Source organism: Phyllostomus discolor, chromosome 6 (assembly GCF_004126475.2).
Source record: "Phyllostomus discolor isolate MPI-MPIP mPhyDis1 chromosome 6, mPhyDis1.pri.v3, whole genome shotgun sequence".
Taxonomy (NCBI): Eukaryota; Metazoa; Chordata; class Mammalia; order Chiroptera; family Phyllostomidae; genus Phyllostomus; species Phyllostomus discolor.
The window spans coordinates 101,090,018-101,113,341 of record NC_040908.2 but is presented as its reverse complement, the minus strand read 5'-3'; the positions used below and the strand labels follow the sequence as shown (position 1 = coordinate 101,113,341).

The following is a 23,324-nucleotide window of genomic DNA, read 5'->3' as shown; positions in this document are numbered from 1 at the left end:
AAACTATAAAACCAGAAAAAAGCACAGGGGTAAACTTTCATGACCTTGGGTTTGGCAAAGATTTTAAATGATGACACTAAAGGACAATGTTGAGAAGTTAAAGATAAGACATAGACTAAGACAAAATATTTTCAATCACATATGTGACTGTGGACTTGCTTTAGAATTCATAGCGAACTCTCAAATTTCAATAAAAAGGAAATAAGAATTCAATTTTTAAAAATCAAACAAAAATATGTGAACAGACAAGCCAAAGAAGATACAGAGATGGCAAATAAGCATGTGAAAAGATGATCAGCACCATTAGTCACTAAGGATATGCAATTAAAACCACAATAAAATACCACTACATACCAATTAAATTGATAAAATTAAAAATACTGATTATACCAATTATTATCCAGGATGTGGCAGAATTAGAATTAAAATAAACTACTGGTGGGAGTGTAAAGTGATAAAATCACTTTGGAAATTGTTTAGTAGGTAAATATACACCTACTAAACAATTTTCTAAAGTGGTTGTATCGTTCATATATAGGTATTTACCCAGGAGAAAGTAAAACATATGGTGACAAAAAACATTTGCATAGCAGCTTTATTTGTAATATCAAAAAACTGAAACTAATCCAAATGTTCAACATGTAAATGCATAAATAAATTATGGTATATCTATACAATGGATTACTACTCACCAATGAAAAGACCAAATTAATGACACATACTACAACACAGATAAATCTTAAAATAATTATGCTGAGTGAAATAAGCTATCTGAAAAAAGCATATGGACAACAGTGTGGTGAGTACAGGGGGAAAAAGTGGTATAAGGGGGCTAAAGGGTAATGAAAAAAACAATAAAATACAATAAAAATTTTTAAAAATATAAAAGCATATGCTGTATTATATGAAATTCTAAGAAATAAGAGTTACTAGCACCCAGATCTTCATTTCTCATATCATTTACCAATAAATGGATGATGATTCTAGGAGGGCAGGAAATAGACTGTCTGCATCTGGAGTATCTTGTAATGCAAGAGAGTAAGAAAGTGCACGTACACACAAACACACAAGAGCTCCCAATGCCCAAAGTTGAAACAGCTTGAACAACAAAATGAAGTGGCATTGGATTATAAGCTAAAGTATAAAATAAATATCCATGAGTCCACACTGATATAAATAAAAGACCGAATAAATTAGCAAATGGGGAGAAGAGGTAAATTTCTCATGCAGAATTACAAATCAATTATGTAGATACTCCACCCTAAAAGAGAAAGAGCGTAACTTCTTACTCCCTTGCACTCTCATAAGTGTGGGTTGCTCATAGTTAATTCTTCCCAAAGAGTGCAATATGGGAAGAGAGGGAAAAAAGGAACTGAGCAGCAGAGAAACCTGACAAATGCTACTTCATCCAGGTCATCAAAGAGATAAGTCATAGTGACAGTATGCATTCTTGATCCTGAATATGGTGCTTTACTGCTGTAATTTCCCTCTCCCAAAACCATAGCCCCAGCCTAATCATAAGGAAGACGTGGAATTCCAATGGTGGGGCATCCTGCAAATATGCCTCACCAGACTCCTCCAAGTCATCAAAAACAAGGAAAATCTGAGAACTGTCATAGCCAAAAGGAGCCTGAGGAGACATGATAACAATGTTTGTGGTGTCTTGGATGGGATCCTGAAAAGGGCAAAGAGCATTAGGTAAAGCTAAGAACATCTGAATAAACCATGTGTATTAGTTAATAATAATGTATTCATACTAGTTCACTAATTGTAATAACAATATCACATTAATATAAGATGTTAATAGAAAAAACTGTATGCATAGGATGTAGGGGGACGTCCTATATTATTACTTACTTTTTTTTTTATAAATCTAACACCTCTAAAAAGTAGTCTAGTCATACATTTTTTAAAAGCAGACAATCTGCATATATAACTTTGTATATTTAATAAAGCATGTATGACTTAAAAAAACTGATATATTGTGACAGAAAGCAGATTAGTGGTTTTCTGGGGTTAGATGGGGAGTGGCAGGGATGGGAGAGGATAGAAAAAGCATTAGGAAGGAATTAAACAGTGGCATGAGGTAACTTCTGGAAGAAAGGGGTACATTTACAATCTTGTTTGTGGTTATGGCTTCATGGGTATATACATATGTTTAAACTTAACAAAATGTGCATTGTAAATATATACAGCTTATTGTATACAGTTATACTTTAATAAACCTTTTTGCCAAGTATAAAAAAATCCAAATTTGAATTCTCTTCTCCCAAAATATATAGTTTTCAGGGACATTTGGAGTTAGCACTATTACACCTGAATTTAACCAGTGAGTTATTTTTCACTCATATTTAGTAGTGATGTTTAGTAGTAAATATCCATATACTACTTGGGAATTCCTGTACCAATGCTAATCACCCAGCATGAAATGTCACAGCATAATGGTGGTTTATGACATGTTGGGTATCTTCACTATTGTGCTCCCATTTCAAGATTTTTGATCTTATGGAATCAACTTAGCCAAACAGTCTGGATTGAGGGAATTTTTATAACCAATCAAACTTCAGCCAAATACAGCTTTTCACTTAAAATGAAGCCTAGCAAATAATAATAATAAATAATAATTATAACAATAATAATAATTAAAATAATATAAAACCTAGTGCCAAGTTTATAGCTACAGCAACCTGGAAACTAAATTCCAAGTCATCAGTTATTTAAAAATCACACTCTTAAGAAAACTGGCATTTGACCCCCGGGGTTCAACTCTGGCTATGCTACTTACTATCTTTATAATATTGGGCAACTCTGTGCCTCAGTTTTCTCAACTATTAAAATAGAGATAATAGCATCTACTTCACGGAACTGCTGAAGGATTAAATAAATTAACACACATAAATGTCTTAGAAGACTACCTGCCACTGCTATCTACATTCTACATATGCTATGACATTAACCATCAGGGAAATGTAAATCAAAGCCACAGTGTGATACCATTTCACACAGACTGTCAGGACTATAATAAAAAGACATAATAAAAGAGTTGTTGAGAATGTGGAGAAACTGAAATCCTCATATACTGCTGGTGGGGAAGTAAAATGTGCAGTCACTTTTCAGGTATACAGTACCTGAAAAGATTAAACCTAGAGTTAGCATATGATTCAGTAATTCTACTCCTAGGCATGTACCCAAGAAAAATGAATATATGTTTTCACAAAAACTTGTACATGAATACTCCTAACAGCCTAAACAGGGATGTCAAACTTATTTTCACCGGGGGCCACATAAGCCTTGTGGTTACCTTTAAAGAGCCTAATGTAATTTTAGGACTGTATAAGTGTAACTACTCCTTAAGGGAGAGCTCAGCACTGCTGCCGGATGGAAACACAGTGCCAGGCCAGATAAAACAAAGTGGAGGGCCGGATTTGGCCTGTGGGCCTTGTGTTTGCCACCAGTGACCTAAAAGTAAAACCACCCCAGTTATAAATTGGTAAATAAAATGTGTTATATCCCTGCAGTGAAACATTATTTGGCAATAAAATGAAATGAAGTAATGATATATGCTATAAACATGGCTGAACCTTGAAAATATTATGGTAAGTGAAAGAAGCTGGTAAAAAAGACCACATATAAAATAATTCCACTAATATGAAATGCCCAGAATAGGCAAATCCACAGAAAGAAAGTAGATTAATGGCTGCTGGGAAGTTTTAGGGGCAAATGATGAGTGACTGCTAATGGGTATAAGGTTTTTGGGTTTTTTTCTGAGGTGATGTGCATGTTCTCAAATTGGTAGTGGTAATGATCACACATCTATGAATATACTGAAAACCATTGAATTGTACATTTTAAAATGGATGAACTATATGGTATGTGAATTTGATTTCAGTAGAGCATGTTAAAATGGATTGGAAAGAGGAAAGCCTCAAAACAATAATAACAGTATTAATAATAATCAATTAATCCCCCTCTCTAGCCTCATCCTGTTCCATTCCAACCAGTAGTCTGGTCTATCCATGCTGGCTTTGTTGCAGTTCCCATATGTCTTGCTATTTGAGGTCCTGTGGACTTGTTGTATCTGCTTCTTGGAATTATCTTCACTCTGCCTCTACATGCCTAATACCTTCATATCTAAAATTAGTCAGAGTAAGCTGATTGCCAGAATCAGTTCCCTTATCCAGTGCCTAACATGATAGTTTTATTTCTCACTCTTGTAGACCCTGCTCAGGTGATTCAGAGATCCAGGATTCTTACCTCTAATGTCTTTGCCCTTCCTGAAGTCTTTGAGACTTCCATTGTACTCTCTGCATTTGGCCAAGAGAACCTGTGGGGCATCGGCACAGACAGGACCTTGAAGAACTTTCCAAGGGATCAATTTAGTTTTGATCATGGTATACTTCAAATGATGTCGAGATACTCAGGGGTCTTGGGTGCAACACAGATTGTTAGTTTATGACTCTGTGACTCAAATATATTGCAATAATCTCCCCCCCTTTCTCTACCATACCTTCATAAAGTAAGAGGTGCTTATAAGACTCAAAGATAAAAATTTTCAAGAATAAGAGTGTTGAGGGAAGAAAATACTATTCAGCGTCTCAAGAAACTTATGATTTAGCACAGGATATAAGCTAGTGTTAAAGAAAACTTCTCTTCAAGTGCTATTTATTGAAAATTGGAGTGCACCTCTCAGGACAAATCTAAGTATAACACACAACATACAAACTGTTTGCACAGGTAGAGAGGTGCTGTCAACTATCTTGCACTCCCACACTTCCAGGCCACCTTATTCAAGGAGAGCAGGACATGAGGACTGTGGTAAGAAAAATCTGGAAGTGCTCACTTTTATGGATGGCAGGGGAGAGGAGGAGAGGGGGGAAGAGTGAGGGGAGAGAAAAAGGGAATCTCATATATTTATTTGACGTCCCTCAATACATTTATTCTAAAAGATAATATAGGCAAATATCTCTATGTTAAATCTTTATAAAACTGAAATCCTGAAAATTCAACTTTTGATGGAATCCATTTGTTTTCCTAGTCAGATTGGGCATAATTCTTAATTGGTAGTACAAAACCTAATATGCTTATGAAGCTCCATCTCACAGCACCTGCTACTCAGAGTGGAATTCAGACTAGCGGTTGGGAGTACCAGGTCCAGAATTTCAGATCAGGTCCGTAATTGGGGTAGGGAGGGGCTTTGGGCGGGGCCTCCAGATGGGGAGGAGGCATTATTAGAAAGCTGTGGGGCCAGTTCAAAGCTGTCACTACTCCCGTTAAGCCTTATACTATTTAAGCGTGCGAGAACCTGGTGTGTGAACAGCATTCTCTATGACAACGTTTCACTAGACGTTTGAGCACAGGAGTTTTTCGGACTGACCAGAAAAAGTGAGCTGCAGAGAGATCACTGTCGCCAGCCATAAGGAGCCGGCAGAAACACTCCTCTCTTCGACGACGGGCTGCACTGAGAGGTCCAAGTAGCCCCAGGGCTTTAGGGAGAAGGGAAGTGGAACGCGGGCAGGGATTGGGAGCTGCACGGCAGGCGAGGTTTTGAAGCCGGAGAAAAAGTCGGGAGACACAGCCGCACCTAATTGCTTTCGCAGCTGCCGCCACTCGAGTGCAAACTTGTGAGTACTCTGCGTCTCGGGTCCTCAGACTCAAGTCGGAGAACTCTCCTGGAGAACTCTCCCAGTTAGGACTCGAGATCCCGCAACGACCGGTCCTGCCCTCCCCACTCGCCTCGCCTCGGGGACGGACGGAACAACTGCCACCCTTCCCCTACCTACCAAATGGAGCTGACCAGCGCCGCCCCCTTCTGACCCAGGAGGTGGAGATCCCCCACCCCCAACTCCGCCCGGTCCGGCCAAATTCAACACCTATTTTCTCCTCCAGCTGCTCCTATATCCCGAACACCCCCTCCTCCTTTCCTTACCCCTCCTCCCCAGAGACAGGGGAGGAGAAAAGTGGAGTCAGGTCATTATGACAGAGCTGAAGGCAAAGGCTTCCCGGGCTCCCCACGTGGTGGGCGGCGCGCCCTCCCCCACCCGGGTCGGATCTCCTCTGCTGGGACGCCCGGGCGCTGGCCCCTTCCAGGCGAGCCAGACCTCGGACGCCTTGCCCATAGTCTCCCTGGGTGGGCTTACCTTCCCTCGGCCCTGCGAGGAACAGGCCCCGGACGGAAAGGCGCTGGACCAGCAGGCGCTGTCAAACGCAGAAGGGGTGTATCCCAGAGTTGAAGCCACAAGAGGTGCAGGTAGTGGCAGCTCTAGACCCCCAGAAAAGGACAGCGGGCTACTGGACAGTGTCTTGGACACACTACTGGCGCCCTCAGGTCCGGGGCAGAGCCACGCCAGCCCTCCAGCCTACGAGGCCACCAGCCCCTGGTGCCTGTTTGGCCCCGAGCTTCCGGAAGAACCCCAGGCTCTCCCCGCCACCCAGGGGGTGTTGCCCTCGCTCATGAGCCGTCCAGAGAGCAAGACCAGCGACAGCTCCGGGGCCGCATCTGCCTATAAAGTGCTGCCCCGGGGCCTCTCACCATCCCGGCAGCTGCTGCCCTCGACCTCTGGCACCCATCACTGGCCCGCGGCCGCAGTGAAGCCGTCTCCGCAGCCCGCGGTGGTGGAGGTGGAGGAGGAGGAGGATGGTTCTGAGTCCGAGGGCTCCGTAGGTCCGCTTCCAAAGGGCAAACCCCGGCCTCTGGGAGGCACGGCGGCCGAGGGGGCAGCCGTGGCCACCTCTCCTGGGGCGGCCGAAGCAGGCGTCGCCCTGGTCCCCAAGGAAGATCCCCGCTTTTCGGTGCCCAGGGTCGCACTGGCAGAGCAAGACACGCCAGCGGCGTCCGGGCGCTCCCCGATGCCCACCATGGTGATGGATTTTATCCACCTGCCCATCCTGCCTCTCAACCCGGCCATACTGGCCACGCGCACCCGGCAGCTGCTGGAAGGGGAGAGCTATGACGGCGGGGCCACGGCCGTCAGCGCCCTGGCCCCGCCGCCGCGGGGCTCGCCCTCGTCCTCCACCCCGATCCCCGCCGGCGACTTCCCCGACTGCGCGTACCCGTCCGACACCGAGCCCAAGGACGACGCGTTCCCGCTCTATGGTGACTTCCAGCCGCCGGCCTTGAAGATCAAGGAGGAAGAGGAAGGCGCCGAGGCCTCTGCGCGCTCCCCGCGGCAGTACCTGGTGGCTGGTGCCCACCCCGCGGTCTTCCCGGATTTCCAGCTGGCGGCGCCGCCGCCGCCCCCGCTTCCTCCGCGAGCGCCGTCGTCCAGACCCGGGGAACCCGCAGCGGCGCTCGCACCCGCCGGTGCCTCCGTCGCGTGTCCCTCCCCGTCGGGGTCCACTCTGGAGTGCATGCTGTACAAAGCGGAGGCCACGCCGCCCCGCCCGGGCTCGTTCTCGCCGCAGCCCTGCAAGGCGCCGGGCGCGGGCTCCTGTCTGCTGCCGCGGGAGGGCCTGCCCTCCACCTCGACCTCGGTCTGCGCCGCCGGGGCGCCCCCTGCGCTCTACCCGCCTCTGGGCATCAACGGGATCCCGCAGCTCAGCTACCCGGCCGCCGTGCTGAAGGAGGGCCTGTCGCAGGTCTACCCGCCCTATCTCAACTATCTGAGGTGAGGGCCCCCGGCGCGGCGGCGCCCGCGTGTCGTGAGGGTGGCGGTCCCGAGGGCTGGCGACCCCGGGCCGCGGCTCCCCCCGAGGCCGCGAGGGCGTGGGTGGCCTGGGCGGGGCACCGGGGTAATTCGGCTTCTTTTTTTCCCCTTCCTCTCCTCACTTTTTGGGGTCCCCAAAGGGTTCGCAGAATGTGCCCTTTTTGGAGCGTCCCTCCAGGAAACATTTTTTTTTTTCTCCCAAATATGCGCGTTTCCTAGGCAAGACCAGCCCTGACTTAAAATATGCAGCGTCACACGAGCTCCGCTGTAGCAGCTTGGAGAGGAAAGGGTGCAGCGAGTTTGGGGTTTTATTAAGTGATTCTCTTGTTAGAAGGACTTGTACCCGCAATGTCTGTCATGGAGACACCTTAAGGCGCCGTTCGCCCTGGAGGGGTGGCACTTGAAGTAGGCAGGGCAGTTGGCCAGAACTGTTCAATACTCAAACGAATCTCGAGTAATATTAATTTGTGTAATATGTTTAAAGTATGGATTTAAATGTCAACCACTGTAGTGCACTGTATTCTAATATTGTTTCGGATTCGCTACAACTTTTCACACGGGTTTTCAAAAACTTTTGACTTTACATATCGAGGGAATGGAACTTTAAAGAAAATGAATCTTAAGCGCCGCGAATAGGCAAAAACAGTATCAATATGTGGAACAATCCTTTAAAATGACAAACACATAGACTTGTTTGAGTAAACAATCATTCCAGGGTTGAGTTTTAAAGCTCAAAACAAAAGCATTGGTAAGTACGACTGAACTTTCCTGAACAAAACTTGTATACTATTTATTGTTTTTTTACATTAGTGGTACTGATGAATGGCTAATAATTTGCAAGTCTGGTGAATTCAATAAAGGATTTAGTTTGCAAGTCTAGTTTCATGTCTTTCAAGTGTGTGTGAATACAGCTCTATTTTTTATGATCTTTCATTGTCAATTCTAGGGTTAACAGACTTTGGTATTAGATAGTGTTGCACCTAAAAATAAATGGAATACTTTGTTTTGCATTTCAAGGCCAGATTCAGAAGCCAGCCAGAGCCCACAGTACAGCTTCGAGTCATTACCTCAGAAGATTTGTTTAATCTGTGGGGATGAAGCATCAGGATGTCATTATGGTGTCCTTACCTGTGGGAGCTGTAAGGTCTTCTTTAAAAGGGCAATGGAAGGTAGGCCCCTTTCCCCTGACCCTTTATTGTTAGTTTCATTGTAAATGGAGACCATCTGATATTTTATAGATTTTAACTATCACATCCTCTAAGAAATGGAAATGTTTCCAAATAATTTAAAACATTATGATGTTTTCCACAATATGTTTATTTATAATACTCAAGGTTGAGTGCAGTTGGATATTGCATCTGCATACTATTTGACTAACATTTTCAGTGTTAGACACAAGTCATATTAATCTTGGGAACAATACTACTGTTGTTCATTAATTATTTAGCTTTAAAGAAATAGCTATGTTGTAATCATATTTTCATATTTCTATCACATTTTATGTAGCATACATTAAATTTAAATTTTTGGTCAAAAGAGAAATGGTAAAAATAAAAATTATATATATGTAATTGTGTGTTGTGTATATATGCATATATATGATGTAGCTATAAATTTCTACATGATTTTGTCTTTTTCCCTACATGCATATTTATGTAATGCTTATATAATGGGAACTTTAAACAACTTTTTTATTTAGTGTATTTTTATAAGTGTGTAAGAAGATAGGAGTAAACAGTTTAACTAAAATGAAAAATTTGGACATTACAATAATATAATTTATTATGGAGTATGTGCTATAAGTAAGACTTTCATTTTTTTAACACCATGTAAATTACATATCTAATGATTTTGAACTGGCTTACATAGTGCATTTCAGACTGTACTTTCATAGAAAATGTTTTTTGTCTTTCTAGCCACACTAAATGCTAAACTGCCAATCACATTTATATGTGAAGATACAAATACATTTAGAGGTCATTTCACATTTGAATTCTAACAGTCAGTGTATTTTATAATGAGCTGAAGCAACTTTGGGGTTTCCTCTCCAGTTCTGGGATCACACCTAGACAAGGAAGCAAAGACATGAGTGTCTGCATTTGTTTGGTTTTTGCTTCTGCTAAGTCTTTGAACTGCAAGAGTCCTGTACTTACAAAGTAGGAAAGAAGGGAGTGGGGAATGTTTACCTAAAAGGGGCTTTCAAATCCACATTTACACCAAAATAATACCAACCTAATTGTCATTAATTTCCTATCCCCGTAGATGCCTAACAGGTGATTCTTCACAACTATTATGACTTCTTTATGAAAATGATTTCCAACTATTTATTAACAGATTTGTATTCCTCCTACTGAAATTAATTCTTCATAAAAATATTAGCTTTGTATATTGCTAGAATGATTTTTCCCCAAATGATTAATGTGTTTAACAGATGTTGAACATATGTATTCGGCCTCAGAGGGTGTTAATTGCATTTCAAATTAGTTGAGGCACAGTAAAAAGGGGCACTTGAGGAAATGGGACAACTTAGCATGGCCTTAACTTTCCCATTGATGTCCATTAATCATAGTTACAGGTGGAAGCTCTTTATGTGGAAGAGTCTAGTCTCGAGTGCATATTTGGAGTTACTGTTCCTTTGCAACTTTGGTTCTGGTTTCTTAAATATTACCTTCTGTATTAATATGATTTCCTTCATTCTTATAGTCTCCTTAGAATAGACTAAATTTATAAGCACATGTCCAGCTTAGAATCCCCTGAAGGCCAGTTTATTCTAGCCCAGCTCCTTCTTGTTACAGATAAGAAATCCTACATAAATCTGAGTTTCCAGAAGCACAAAAGTAATTAATAGTTGATAGTCAACACAGGTTAGATAATCTTTAATTGCAATGCTTCTTCATCAGAGATTGTGTGAACAAGTAGATATATGATAAATGCTATTTAACCCTTGGAAGTTACTTCAAAAATTGCACATAGAAGCAATTGCTCCCTAACTAAAATACAAATGCTTTTATACCATTATTATCACACTAGCATCCAAAACCCTAAAAAATGCCTCCCCAGATTTACTCTTAAAAAACTTTTGTTGGACCTGTAATGATGTCATGGTCCAGTTTTAGCCTTGAGTAGTAGAGATGAAACATCTTTACTTGGCAATATTTACAAAGAGGGACTCTAGGTAGATGCTGATACATCATTCATGAAACTAGAACAAGATTACAAAACTATATAAGTTCATTCATCCAGCAATTATTATATACATCTTATATTTAGAGCTGTGCCAAATATATTCTTTTCCTGACCTCCCCTCTGTCTGCCTCAGACATAAAATGAGCATAACACTACCTACTTCTTTGGGTTGTTAAAAAGATTAAATGAGAAAATAAATGTAATGTTTTAAAAGAATGCCTAGCATATTGTCAGCTTCAATTTGTATTGCTTTTACCTTAAAGAAGCTTATTAAAAAGTGGAGGAGGTTATATATATAATAGAGATTCTCACTAAATGCCCAGATGTGCAATTCTGTAAAGTACATAGGTTTGTGTGGCTTGGGAGTTTGTATGTTTTGGGCAGGGGGCAAGTGGTTATAGATGGAATGTGTATGTTCTCGAATGATGGGAAAAGGCTTCATAGAAGATATAAATTTAGTTATTAAAAGCCAAATAAGATTATCAATTTCTGGGCATTGAGAGCTTGTAAGTGTATGTGTTCAAAGAAGAGAGGACAGGTTAAGTTTGGACTAATTCAGACTCATATTAGGAAATTATAGGAGTTAACGTTTGGGACATAGATTGCTAACATTTGGAATTAGTGGGAGAGAATCAGTGATTTAAGGCAATAGAAGAGAGAGAAGTTTCTGGGAGTTTTCAAGAGTGAGAAAGATGAGGAAGGATTTTAATAGTTGGAGAGAAGTACAACATTTGACACCTTAGAGTAAAGTAGGGCTGGGGGACCAGCTGCTTCAAGGTAGAACTATGTGTGGGTGCCAATATGTGCAGAAGTTGAAGTCAATAGTCAACAATTTGGATATTAATGATACCAAGGATAATAATGGTAATGGCATTTTAAAGTTCTTTCTTATGTGTCAGTAGCTATTTAAGTGTTTTATGGGTCTTAACTCATGTACTCCTTGTAAGGTAGATATTATTAGTACTCACTTTAAATAAGAAAACTAAGGCAAGAGATATTCAATTGCCTTAAATCACAGTTGAAGTGTTAGAGTCTGGATTCAGACCCAAATGGTGTGATTCCAGGATCTGGGCTCTTAGTCATTATACTTTCTCCCATAATAACAAATGTGGCTTCAATTTCAAAGAAAAACAATAAAGGGTTGGAAGGAAAAATGTCAGCCAAGTGGTAAAACATCTAGGAAGATAAAAGTGAATAATAAAGACAAATGCAAGATTAAGGGAGGTTAGAATTGAGTGATATAAATGAATGGATGATACTAACCTTGCATTTAAGGCTGTGATGAGAAGACATAGTCAGGGGCCAACAGTCAGTTTTCCCACCTGTCCTCTGACTTAGGAGTGGGAGATGATGAAGCCCATGAAAAAGTCACCCAGGAAAACTGGGTTTCCCTTGGTATGAGATAAGAGAGAGAGGAGGCAGAGGAAAAAAGAAACCACTCAAAAGTGGGAATATTTCCTGGCTGGTGTGGCTCAGTGGATTGAGCACCAAACCTATAGGTTGCTGGTTCAATTCCCAACTGGGGCACATGCCTGGGTTGCAGGCCAGGTCCCTGGGGGGGGATGCATGAGGGGCAACCACACACTGATGTTTCTCTCCCTCCCTTTCTCCCACCCTTACCCTCTCTCTAAAAATAAATAAAATCTTTTTTAAAAATCGGGGATATAGAAGAGATGACCTCTTTTAACCTAAAAATAAATAAATTAGCCAAAATAACAATTGTTTGAATAGCTCATTGCATTCCTTTACTAAGGCTTGGAGTGAACCAGGAAGTAAGTGGTCAAGAATTGTCTTGAGACCTTTCAATGGGATAAATCATAATGACCTGTCAGTCCTACAAATGCAAACTAATGTGACCTGGAATTAAGAAGGAAAGGATAATTTTTCACTGACTTACCCTTTTATGCACTGTAACTTGCACAATTCTAGAAATATACTAGACATTCAATAAATAACTGTTTGTTAAATGAACCAATCATCATAACTGATGATGCCAAGCTCTTATTCTTTGGATGCTTGACATTGTGACAGCATTTCATGGTATATGGTTGGGCAAATATTGCTATACAGTTGAAGCATATTATTTATAAGATACTAGGCTAAGTAGGTATCGATATATTTTAAATTATATTATTACTCTCATGTTTTCTAGCTTTATTTAGGTCTAGTTGACAAGTAAAATTATAAGGCATTTAAAGTGTAAAATATGATGGTTTGATATACATATACATTGTAAAAGGATCACACCCTCATCAAGTTAATGAATACATCTATCACCTCATATATTTGCTTCTTTTTCTTTCCGGCAAGAACATTAAAGCGCTACTCTCTTAGCACATTTCAACTATACAATATAGTATTATCAACTATATTCACCATGTTATGTGTTACATCCTCAGACCTTGTTCATCTTATAATTGAAAGTTTTACCAGCCTCTTCCCATTCCCCCCACCCTGAAGACCCTGGCAGCCACTTTTCTACTACACGTTTCTATGAATTTGACTTTATTGTTTTTTGATTTTACATATAAGTGATACCATCTAGTATTTGTCTTTCTCTGTCTGGCTTATTTCACTTAGCAAAATATCCTCTCATTTCATCTTTTTGTTCATGTATTAACCAAATATTTATTGAGCACCTGCCATATGCCAGACACCATACTAGACACTAGTCGAAATAGTAGTGAAACAGAATAGACCTGGTTAGCTGCATCCTCAGTAGAATTTACAATAGAGTGGAGGAAAGTGACATTCTCTCAATTAGCATGCATGTGACTAATTGTAGATGTACTAAGTTATTAGTTTACACAGTTGCCTGTACAACCAGAGAATTGACCCCTCTGTCTGAAGATGGGAGTGGTGGGAAGAGCCTTTCAGAATTAGAAATACCATCATATGTAGACCACAGAGAAAACTACAGAATTAAAATATTTTTATGAAAAATGTGTTTCAAAAGTTGAGTAGAGTTGATGTCAAAGACTGAAAATGAAAACTCATTTGATGACAAATGACTTCCAAAAAAAGAAGTGATCAGCATTCAATTTTTTAAAAGATTTTATTATTTTAGAACAATTTTAGGTTCAGAGCACAATTGAGAAGAAGGTATAGACATTTCTCATATACCCCCTGCCCTGACACATGTATAACTTCCCCCAATTATCAACTCCCTCCTAGAGAGTGGTACATTTGTTATAATTGATGAAGCTACCACAGGAATCACCCGAAGTCCACAGTTCACATTAGGTTTCACTCTTGATATTGTACATGTATCCATCATTGTAGTGTCATACAGAGTAGTTTCACTGTCCTAAAAATCCTCTGTTCTCTACCTCATCATACCTCTGTCTGCCTCCTCCTCTTAATCCCTGGAAACCACTGATCTTTTTACTGGCTCCATAGTTTTGCCTTTTCCAGAATGTCATATAATTTCATTCAGAAATATTCATTAAGGTTTTTTTCTTGTCTTTTCCTGGCTTGACAGCTCACTACTTTTTAGCACTGATAAATATTCCATTGTATGGATATAAGTTTATCCATTCACTTACTTACTGAAGGACATCTTGGTTGCTTCCAAGTAATGACAATTCTGAATCAAGCTGTTCTAAACATACCAATGCAGGTTTTTTGTGCATATAAGTTTTGAACTTCTTTGGGTTAATACCAAGAAGTGTGATTGCTGGATCATTTGGTAAGAGTATGTTCAGTTTCGTAAGAAACCACCAAACTGTTTTTGAAGTGTCTGTATCATTTTTCAGTCCCACCACTATTGAATGAGAATTCCTGTTTCTCTCTATTCTTTTAGCATTTGGTATTGTCTGTGTCCTGGATTTTGGATGTTCTAATAGCTATGTACTGCTGTGTTGTTTTAATTGTCATTTCCCTGATGACATATGATGTGGGACTTCTTTTCATACACTTATTTGCTAACTGTGTATCTTCATTGGTAAGGTGACTGTCGAGTCTCTGGCCCATTTTTGATTGGCTTGTTTGTTTTCTGTTGTTGAATTTTAAGAGTTCTTTGTATATTTTACATAACAGTCCTTTACAAGATATCTTTTGAAAATATTGTTTCCCACTCTGTGTCTTTTTATTCTCTTTATAGTGACTTTGGCAGAGCAGAAAATTTTGCTTTTTAAGCCCTGACTGATATGGCTCAGTGAACTGAGCACTGGACTATGAAGCAAAGGGTAGCTAGTTCAATTCCCAGTCAGGGCACATGCCTGGGTTGCAGGCTAGGTCCCTGGTGGGAGGCACACAAGAGGCAACCACACATTGATGTTTCGCTCCCTGTCTTTCTCCTTCCCTTCCCCTTTCTCTAAAAATAAATAAATAAAATCTTTAAAAAAAGAGAAAATTTGCTTTTAATAAAATTCAGTTTCTCAATTATTTCTTCATGGATCATGACTTTGATGTTGTATTGAAAAAGTCATCACCAAACTCAAGGTCATCTAGATTTACTCCTATGTTATCTTTTAGGAGTTTTATCCTTTTGTGTTTTACAAAATGTATGAATTAATTTTTTGAAGAGTATAAATTTTGTGCCTAGATTTATTTTTTGCAGATGGAAGTCTAGTTGTTCCATCACTATTTCTTAAAGAGATTATGTTTGCTTCACTGTATTGCCTTTCTCTTTGTCAAAGATCAGTTGACTATATTTATGTGGGTCTGTTGGTGGACTTTCTATTCTGTTCTGCGGATATATTTGTCTGTTATTTCACCAGTGCCACACTGTCTTGATTTGTGTTGCTTTATAGTAAGTCTTGAAGTCAGGTAGTGTCAGTCTTCCAACTTTATTCTCCTTCAGTATTTCGTTGACTGTTTTACATCTTTTGCTTCCCTATATAAACATTTTCTAAATTTTAAGTATATTTTAATGATTATACTATTACAGTTGTCCCATTTTTTTTCTCCCTTTCATCTACCTCTGCCCTGAACAGCCCCTTCAGCATTCCCCCACCTTAGTTCAAGTCCATGGGTCATACATATAAGTTCTTTGGCTTCTCCCTTTCATATACTATTCTTAACCTCCCCCTGTCTATTTGTGCCTGCCGATTATGTTTCTTGTTTCCTGTACCTTTTCTCTCACTCCTCCCTCTCCCCCTCACCACTAATAACCCTCTTTGTGATCTCCATTTCTTTGATTCTGTTCCTATTCTAATTGTTTGCTTAGTTTGTTTTTGTTTTTGTTTTTTAGGTTCAGTTATTGATAGTTATGAATTTGTTGTCATTTTATGTAGTTTTGATCTTTTTCTCTTAGATAAGTTCCCTTAACATTTCATATAATAAGGGCTTGGTGATGATGAGCTCCTTTAACTTAGTCTTATCTGGGAAACACTTGATCTGCCCTTCCTTTCTAAATGATAGCTTTGCTGGATAGAGTAATCTTGAAGGTAGGTCCTTGCCTTTCATGACTTTGAATGCTTCTTTCCAGCTCCTTCTTGCCTGTAAGGTTTCTTTTGAGGAATCAGCTGATAGTATTATGGGAACTCTTTTGTAGGTAACTGTCTCCTTTTCTCTTGCTGCTTTTAAGATTCTCCCTTTATCTTTAATTTTGGATAATTTAATTATGATGTGCCTTGGTGTGTGCTTCCCTGGGCCCAATTTTTTTGGGACTCTGTGAGCTTCCTGGACTTCCTGAAAGTCTGTTTCCTTTGCCAGATTGGGGAAGTTCTCCTTCATTATGTTTTGAAATAAGTTTTTTAAAAATATTTTATTTATTTATTATTAGAGAGGGAGAAAGAGAGAGAGAGAGAGAGAGAGAGAGAGAGAGGGAGAGAGAGAGAGAGAGAGAGAGAGAGAAACGTCAATGTGCGGTTGCTGGGGGTCATGGCCTGCAACCCAGGCATGTGCCCTGACTGGGAATCGAACCTGCAATGCGTTGGTTCACAGCCCGCACTCAATCCACTGAGCTACGCCAGCCAGGGCTGAAATAAGTTTTCAATTTCTTGTTCTTCCTCTTCTCCTTCTGTCACCCCTATGATTCCGATGCTGGAATGTTCAAAGTCATCCCAGAGGTTCCTATGCCTCTCCTCATTTTTTTGAATTCTTGTTTCTTCAATATGTTCTGGTTGAATGTTTATTTCTTCCTTTTGTTCCAAATCATTGATCTGAGTCTCAGTTTCCTTCTCTTCACTGTTGGTTCCCTGTATATTGTTCTTTCTTTCACTTCACATACCCTTTGCTTCTATTTTGCAGCTCATGCTCAATCATTTCTGTGAACATCCTGATTTCCAGTGTTTTGAACTCTGCACCTAATAGATTGGCTATCCCTTCGTCGCTTAGTTCTTTTTCTGGAGTTTTGATCTGTTCTTTCATTTGTACCATATTTCTTTGTCTTGGTGCACCTGTTACATTGTAAGGGTCAGAGCCTTAGGTATTCACCAGGGCAGGGCAACCCACTTTGCTGTATTGTTGTGCTGTATGTGCAAGAGGGGTCAGAGAGAACAATTCCTCTTGCTTGGCTCTCATCCCACTTTCAGTCACTTCCCCTGCTACCCACAAGCAAATTGGGCCCTTCTAGTACTGATTCCCAGGTGGGCGGGTTTGTGTATGTTCTAGGACCACTGTTGGTCCCTCCAGTGAACTCTCTGGTGAGGCTGGGACTGTCTCCCACCACCACGACCCCCATAAGTTTTTACAGTCAGAGGTTTTGAGGCTTTAATTTCCTATGCTGGAATCCTGGGTTGCCCTATCTGTCTTACTCCCCAGTTACTCCTCCTGGCTTATGCACATGAGAATGTCGTACCACCCACTCTCCAACCACTGCCTTCCCTCACGTCCTCCCTGCCCAGCTGCCCATATCTGCCCCTCCGACCAGTATGGATGAATGTTTGTGTAACTCATTGGTTGTTGGACTCCTTACAGTTTGATTCTCTGGCAATTCTGATTGTTTTTTGTTTGTAAATTGGGTGTTGTCCTTCTTTTGATTATGGGAGGAAGCAAAGCATCTCTACCTATGCCTCCATCTTGGGTGAAACCTCTGCTTCCCTATGTAAACTTTACATCAGTTTGTCAATATTTATAAGATAGTTTTGATTTTGATTGCATTGAATCTGTAAATCACATTGGGAAGAATTGACAGGGACAATATTGAGTCTTCATATTTATGAACATGGAATCTCTCCCCATTTATTTAATTCTTTGATTTTATTCACCAGAAGTTTGTGGTTTTTCTTCATATAGATTTTGTACATATTTTGTTACATTTATAACTATTTTATTTGAGGGAGTATTCATATAATTGATATTGTATTTTGAATTTCAAATTTCACTTGTTTGTTGCTTGCATATAGGAAAGAAACTGACTTTTATATATCAGCCTTGTATTCTACAAACTTGCAACACTAGCTTATTATTTCCAGAACTTTTTTTGGTCAATTCTTTTAGATTTTCTACATAGATGATCATGTCCTCTGCAAATAAAGTTTTATTTCTTTCTTTCCAATGAATATACCCTTTACACACTTTTCTTGTCCTATTGCATTAGTAGCATATCCAATACAATGTTGGCAATGAATGGTGAGATGGGATATTCTTTCCTTGTCCCTGATCTAATGAAAAAACTTCTAGTTTCTCACCATTAGTATGACATTAGCTGTAAGTTTTTTGTAGATTTTTTAAGTCAAGGAAGGTCCCCTCTATTACTAGTTTACTGAGAGTTTTTATTATGAGTGAGTGTTGAATTCTGTCAAATGCTTTTTCTGAATCTATCGATATGATCACATGACTGTTTCATTTTAGCTTGTTGGTATGATGGATTACATTAATTGCTTTCCAAAAGTTGAGCCAGCCTTACATATCTGCGGTAAATTCCATTTGGTCATGGTGTATATTCTTTTTATAATTTTTGGACCATATTTGCTAATATTCTTTTAAGGGTTTTTGCATTGATGTTTATGAGAAATATTAGTCTGTAATTTTGTTAGAATATCATTGTCTGGTTTTGTATTAGGGTAATTTTAGTCTCATAGAATGAGTTTGGAAATATTCCCTAAGTTTCTATCTTTTGAAAGAGATTATAGGTAATTGGTATAATTTTTTCCTTAAATGTTTGGTAGAATTCACTAATGAACCCATCTTGACATGGTACCTTATGTTTTAGAAGATGATTTATTATTGATTCAATTTATTTAATAGATAAGGGCCTATTTAGATTGTCTATTTCTTCTGGCATTAGTTTTGGCAACTTGTGTCTTTCCAGGCATCGATCCCTTTTATCTAGTTATCAAATTTGTGAGCATAGAATTGTTCGTACTATTACTATATTATCCTTTTAGGATCTATAATGATGTCTTTGCTTTCATTTATGACAGTAGTAATTATGTCTTCCCTTCCATTTTTCATAAATAGCCTGGCTATAGATGTATCAATTTTATCAATCTTTTCAAAGTACCAGCTTTTGGTTTTATTATCTTTATTGATTTTCTGTTTATAATTCCATTGATTTCTGATCTAATTTTTATTATTTCTTTTCTTCTACTTTATTTGCCTTAATTTACTCTTTTGTTCCAGTTTTCTAAGGTAAAAGCTTAGATTATTGAAATCAGAGCTTATTTCTAGTATATGCATTTAATACCATAAATTTTCTACTTAGTGCTACTTTTGCTGTACACCACAGATTTTGAGAATTTGTCTTTTTATTTTATTTAATTCAAAATGTTTTCAAATTGTTCTTCATATTTCTTTAACATGTGTTATTTAAAATATGTTGTTAAATCTTCATGTATTTCATGATTTTTAGTTGTCTTCTATGACTGATTTCTAGTTTAATTCTGTTGTAGTCTGAGAGCAGACATTGTGTCATTTCTATTCTTTAAATTTGCTTAGGTATTTTCTATGATCTAAAATGTGGTCTCTTGATGAATATTGCATATGAGCTTGAGAAGAATGTGTATGGGCTGCTATTGGGTGAGAGGTAGTCTAGAGATGTCAATTATATCCAGTTGATTGGTGGTGTTTTTGAGTTCAGCTACTCCTTACTGACTTTCTGCCTCCTGGAGCTACTCATTTCATACAGAGGTGTTGAAATCTCCAAGTATAATAGTGGATTCATCTATTTCTCCTTGCAGCCATGTTAATTTTTGCCTCACAAAATCTTGATGCTCAGTTCTTAGACACATAGATATTATGGTTTGTTATGGTTTAGTTCTCCAATTCTTGGAGAATTGATTCTTGTATCATTATGTAGTATCCCTCTTTAACTTTCCTTACTTTGAAATATGCTCTGTTTGTACATTCAAATTTCCATTGACAAATCAGTGAATTATTTTTCCTGTCTTTAGAGCCCTATAAGGCTTTTGTAGTCTACAAAATTATCCAAGGACCCTTTCCACCATAATTTCTTTGATTAATATTTGGGCTCTTAAGAAGATATTTAGCCAAAAATTTAATTTTCTCTGCAATGGAGTCCACTGTATAGTAGTTTTCTTGTTACCTTGAGAATAAACATGTGTTAATCCACTTCACTTCACTTTTAAACTATATGAGTAATCATAAAATTATTAATAAATAATAAATCAGACAATTTATCTCATGCTTCAGACCTCTTAGTTTGACATTTAGTATGGATAGTAAGCTGGTTTTAAGCACAATTTCGCATTATGACCTATTAAAGTAAACCTTAACTTTACTGAAAATGAAGTGGTTAGATTGCATTTGGTATAATCTGCTCAATATTTGGTTGTGAAGGTTTCTCTAATTATTAATGCTTCTTTCAGAACCTGCATCTTGTACCTGTGAGAACCTGAGGGAGAAGTATTAGTATCAAGGCATATGTGTTACTGCTAACCCCAACCTTGAAGTTGTACTTTTATTATTCAAGTAACACACAATACATTCTCCTTTTAAAATTAAAATACTACCAATAAGGCTTAAGTCCTCTTTGATCAATTCCTTTAATCTGTTACTTTTCCTACCATTCCTCTATACCTCTACCTCAGTTTTCTCTGTGTATGTGTGTCGTGTGTGTATATGTGAAATGTGTTGTTTTGGATATGTTAATACATAAATAGTATCACATATTACAATTTGTGTTTCATTCTTCATCTTATTTTTATGTAACAAAGACTTGAAGCTCTATATGTTTTTATATTGTTCTAGATTGTTCTTTTAAATATTGCATAATACTTCATAATAGTAAGTCCCTTTTAAATTTAATATTAAATATAAATTAAATTTATTAAGGCATTGCTATTACAGTGTTACTTGAGTAATTATTTTTTGCTCTTGCCTTTTTTGGTTCAAGCCTCATTTTTTTTCCAGAATATAATTATTCTGATACACCTCTAAGTAACTAGATAATCAGTTTATTAATATTGCTAAAATGATTTAATGTGTTGTTTTATTCACTCTAGATAAGTGTATTGATACTTAATACATTTAAGTTGCTTGTACTGGACTACAAAGATAAATATGTGTGTCATCAGCCTTTGAATATATAAAACCAGGAAGAAAAAAACAAAACAGTAAAAAACTTGTTTTACAATTAGTGAACAGAATACTTTAATATGAGATATACCAAAGGCCTGGATGACTCACCAAGTAGTCAATTAGACAAATGCTTAAAGTTGTCCCAGAGGCTCTTTACACTACCCTCGAGTTTTTGGATTCTTTTTTCTTCTTGCTGTAATAATTGGGTATCTTTTTCTTCCTTTGTTCCAAATCATTGATTTCTTTCTTGGCTACATCCACTCCACTCTTGATTCTCTGTAAGTTGTTCTTTATTTCACTTAGTGTCTCCTTCATTTCTGATTGGATCATTTTTATGCTGTTGAAGTACCCCATGAGTTCCTTGAGTGTCCTTATAACCAGTGTTTTGAACTCTGTATCTGATAGATTGCTTATCTCTATTTTGCTTTGTTCTTTTTTCTGGAGTTTTGTTCTGTTCTTTCATTTGTGCCATATTTCTTTGTCTCATTTTGGCAGCCTCCCTGTGTTCATTTCTATGTATTAGGTAGAGCTGCTTTGACTTTGTGTCTTGGTAGCATGGCGTAATGCAGTCAGTGTCCAATTGTGAAGCCTATTATATCCCCTCTGCTAGGTACTAAGGGTGTACCCTTTCAGTGGGCTGAGTGCTCTCTTGTTGATGAGTCTTGATTGCTGTCAGCAGGTCAATGGGAGAGATTTACCCAGTCCAGGTAGCTGGCAGGACTAGCTGTGACCCCTGTCCAGCAACCACCTCCCTCCATGCCTTGTGAAGGTGGTTGAATGGTGACCTGATGTGGTCCATAACTCGCCACTGGGTGCACAGTGTCTGGCATTTCCCAGATAGTGCAGGCCAAAGTCGGCCTCCACTTGTGTTCTGTCTGGGTCCCCTTGGTGTAAGCTACAAAGTGATCTGCAGATGGCTGCTGCTAGTGCCAGGCCTGGGGCCAATCAGCGCTGGGGCTGGTCCCAGCTCTTGCTTTTTGAGCAGATTTAGGAAGGACTGAAGCCTGCATCTAGCCCAGCCCTTCATATGGAAAAGCCACTGTTACCAGTTTGGGTTGGCCTGTAAACTGGATGTTGCAGACCCTTAGGTAATCATCAGGACAGCGCTTATTGTGTGAGCCAGGTTGATGGAGATTCAGATATGGTGCTGCTGCACTGCAACTATGTAGGGGAGGGCTCAGAAAAGGTAGAATGGCCACTGTCTGCAGTTCTGTCCAGGAGAAAGCTGTCTTACAGCTCTTGTCCTGATGTCAGGTACTTCAGTTTCTGCCCATATGCCACTGGTGCCCTTAAAGGTTCTGCCCCCATGCTGCAGCCCAGGGGAAGAGAGTCTGAGTAAGTCTGTGTGCAGGGAAGTGGATTGGGTAAGAGGAGAGTCTTGGGAATCTTTCAGTTTCTCCCTTCAGTTTCTCTACCCCCTGATTTTTATAGCCAGAAGTTATGGGGAGTTTCATCTTTGCACCAGGACCTTGAGCTGGACGGTGTGGTATGGGACTGGTATCCCTCACTCCTAAGATATCCCTCACTCCCTCCAATTTATACCCACCATACGTGAGTTTGGGACCTGCCCATTCCACATCTCTGCTTCTCTATCCCTCCTCCTCGTCTGCATGAATGTAGTTTCTTTAATTTCTTAGTTATCAGGCTTTCATACCACTCAGTTTTCTGATGGTTCTGTGTTATATTTGGTCTGTAGTTTGGCTATAATTTTCCTGTGGTTGTGTGAGGAGGCGATGTGCGTTTACATATGCTGCCATCTTGACTGGAAGTCTAATTTAATTCATAACTGCTCCTACAGCCTCTGGTGTTGTGTACTTTCTATAACATTTTAAGGAATCATATAAATTTTTATTGAAGCATAGTCCTCAATAATAATCAGAAAAAAGTACTTTCAAAGTTTTTCATTCTTCTATGACAATGTGATTTATTTATGAGATTACAGAAACAATGAATGTGGACAATGAAGTCAAAACTGTGCTATTACATTTGTAGGGGATATAAAAACTAAAGTGTAAAAATAATGGTTATCATTTATTAAATGTTTATTAAATTGAAGCACTCTTCTAA

General features: G+C 39.2%; 1 protein-coding gene across 1 annotated transcript in view; it reads left to right on the top strand.

Annotated features, from left to right (window-relative positions):
* The first annotated feature begins 5,850 nt into the window (after nt 1-5,850).
* PGR (progesterone receptor) overlaps nt 5,851-23,324 on the top strand; it is a 97,701-nt gene continuing 80,227 nt past the window's right edge. Inside the window, exons 1-2 of the mRNA XM_028516526.2 lie at nt 5,851-7,604; nt 8,661-8,812. Coding sequence (XP_028372327.1) covers nt 5,974-7,604; nt 8,661-8,812 — 1,783 coding nt within the window. The 5' untranslated portion in view covers nt 5,851-5,973. The remainder of the gene's footprint in view (nt 7,605-8,660; nt 8,813-23,324) is intronic.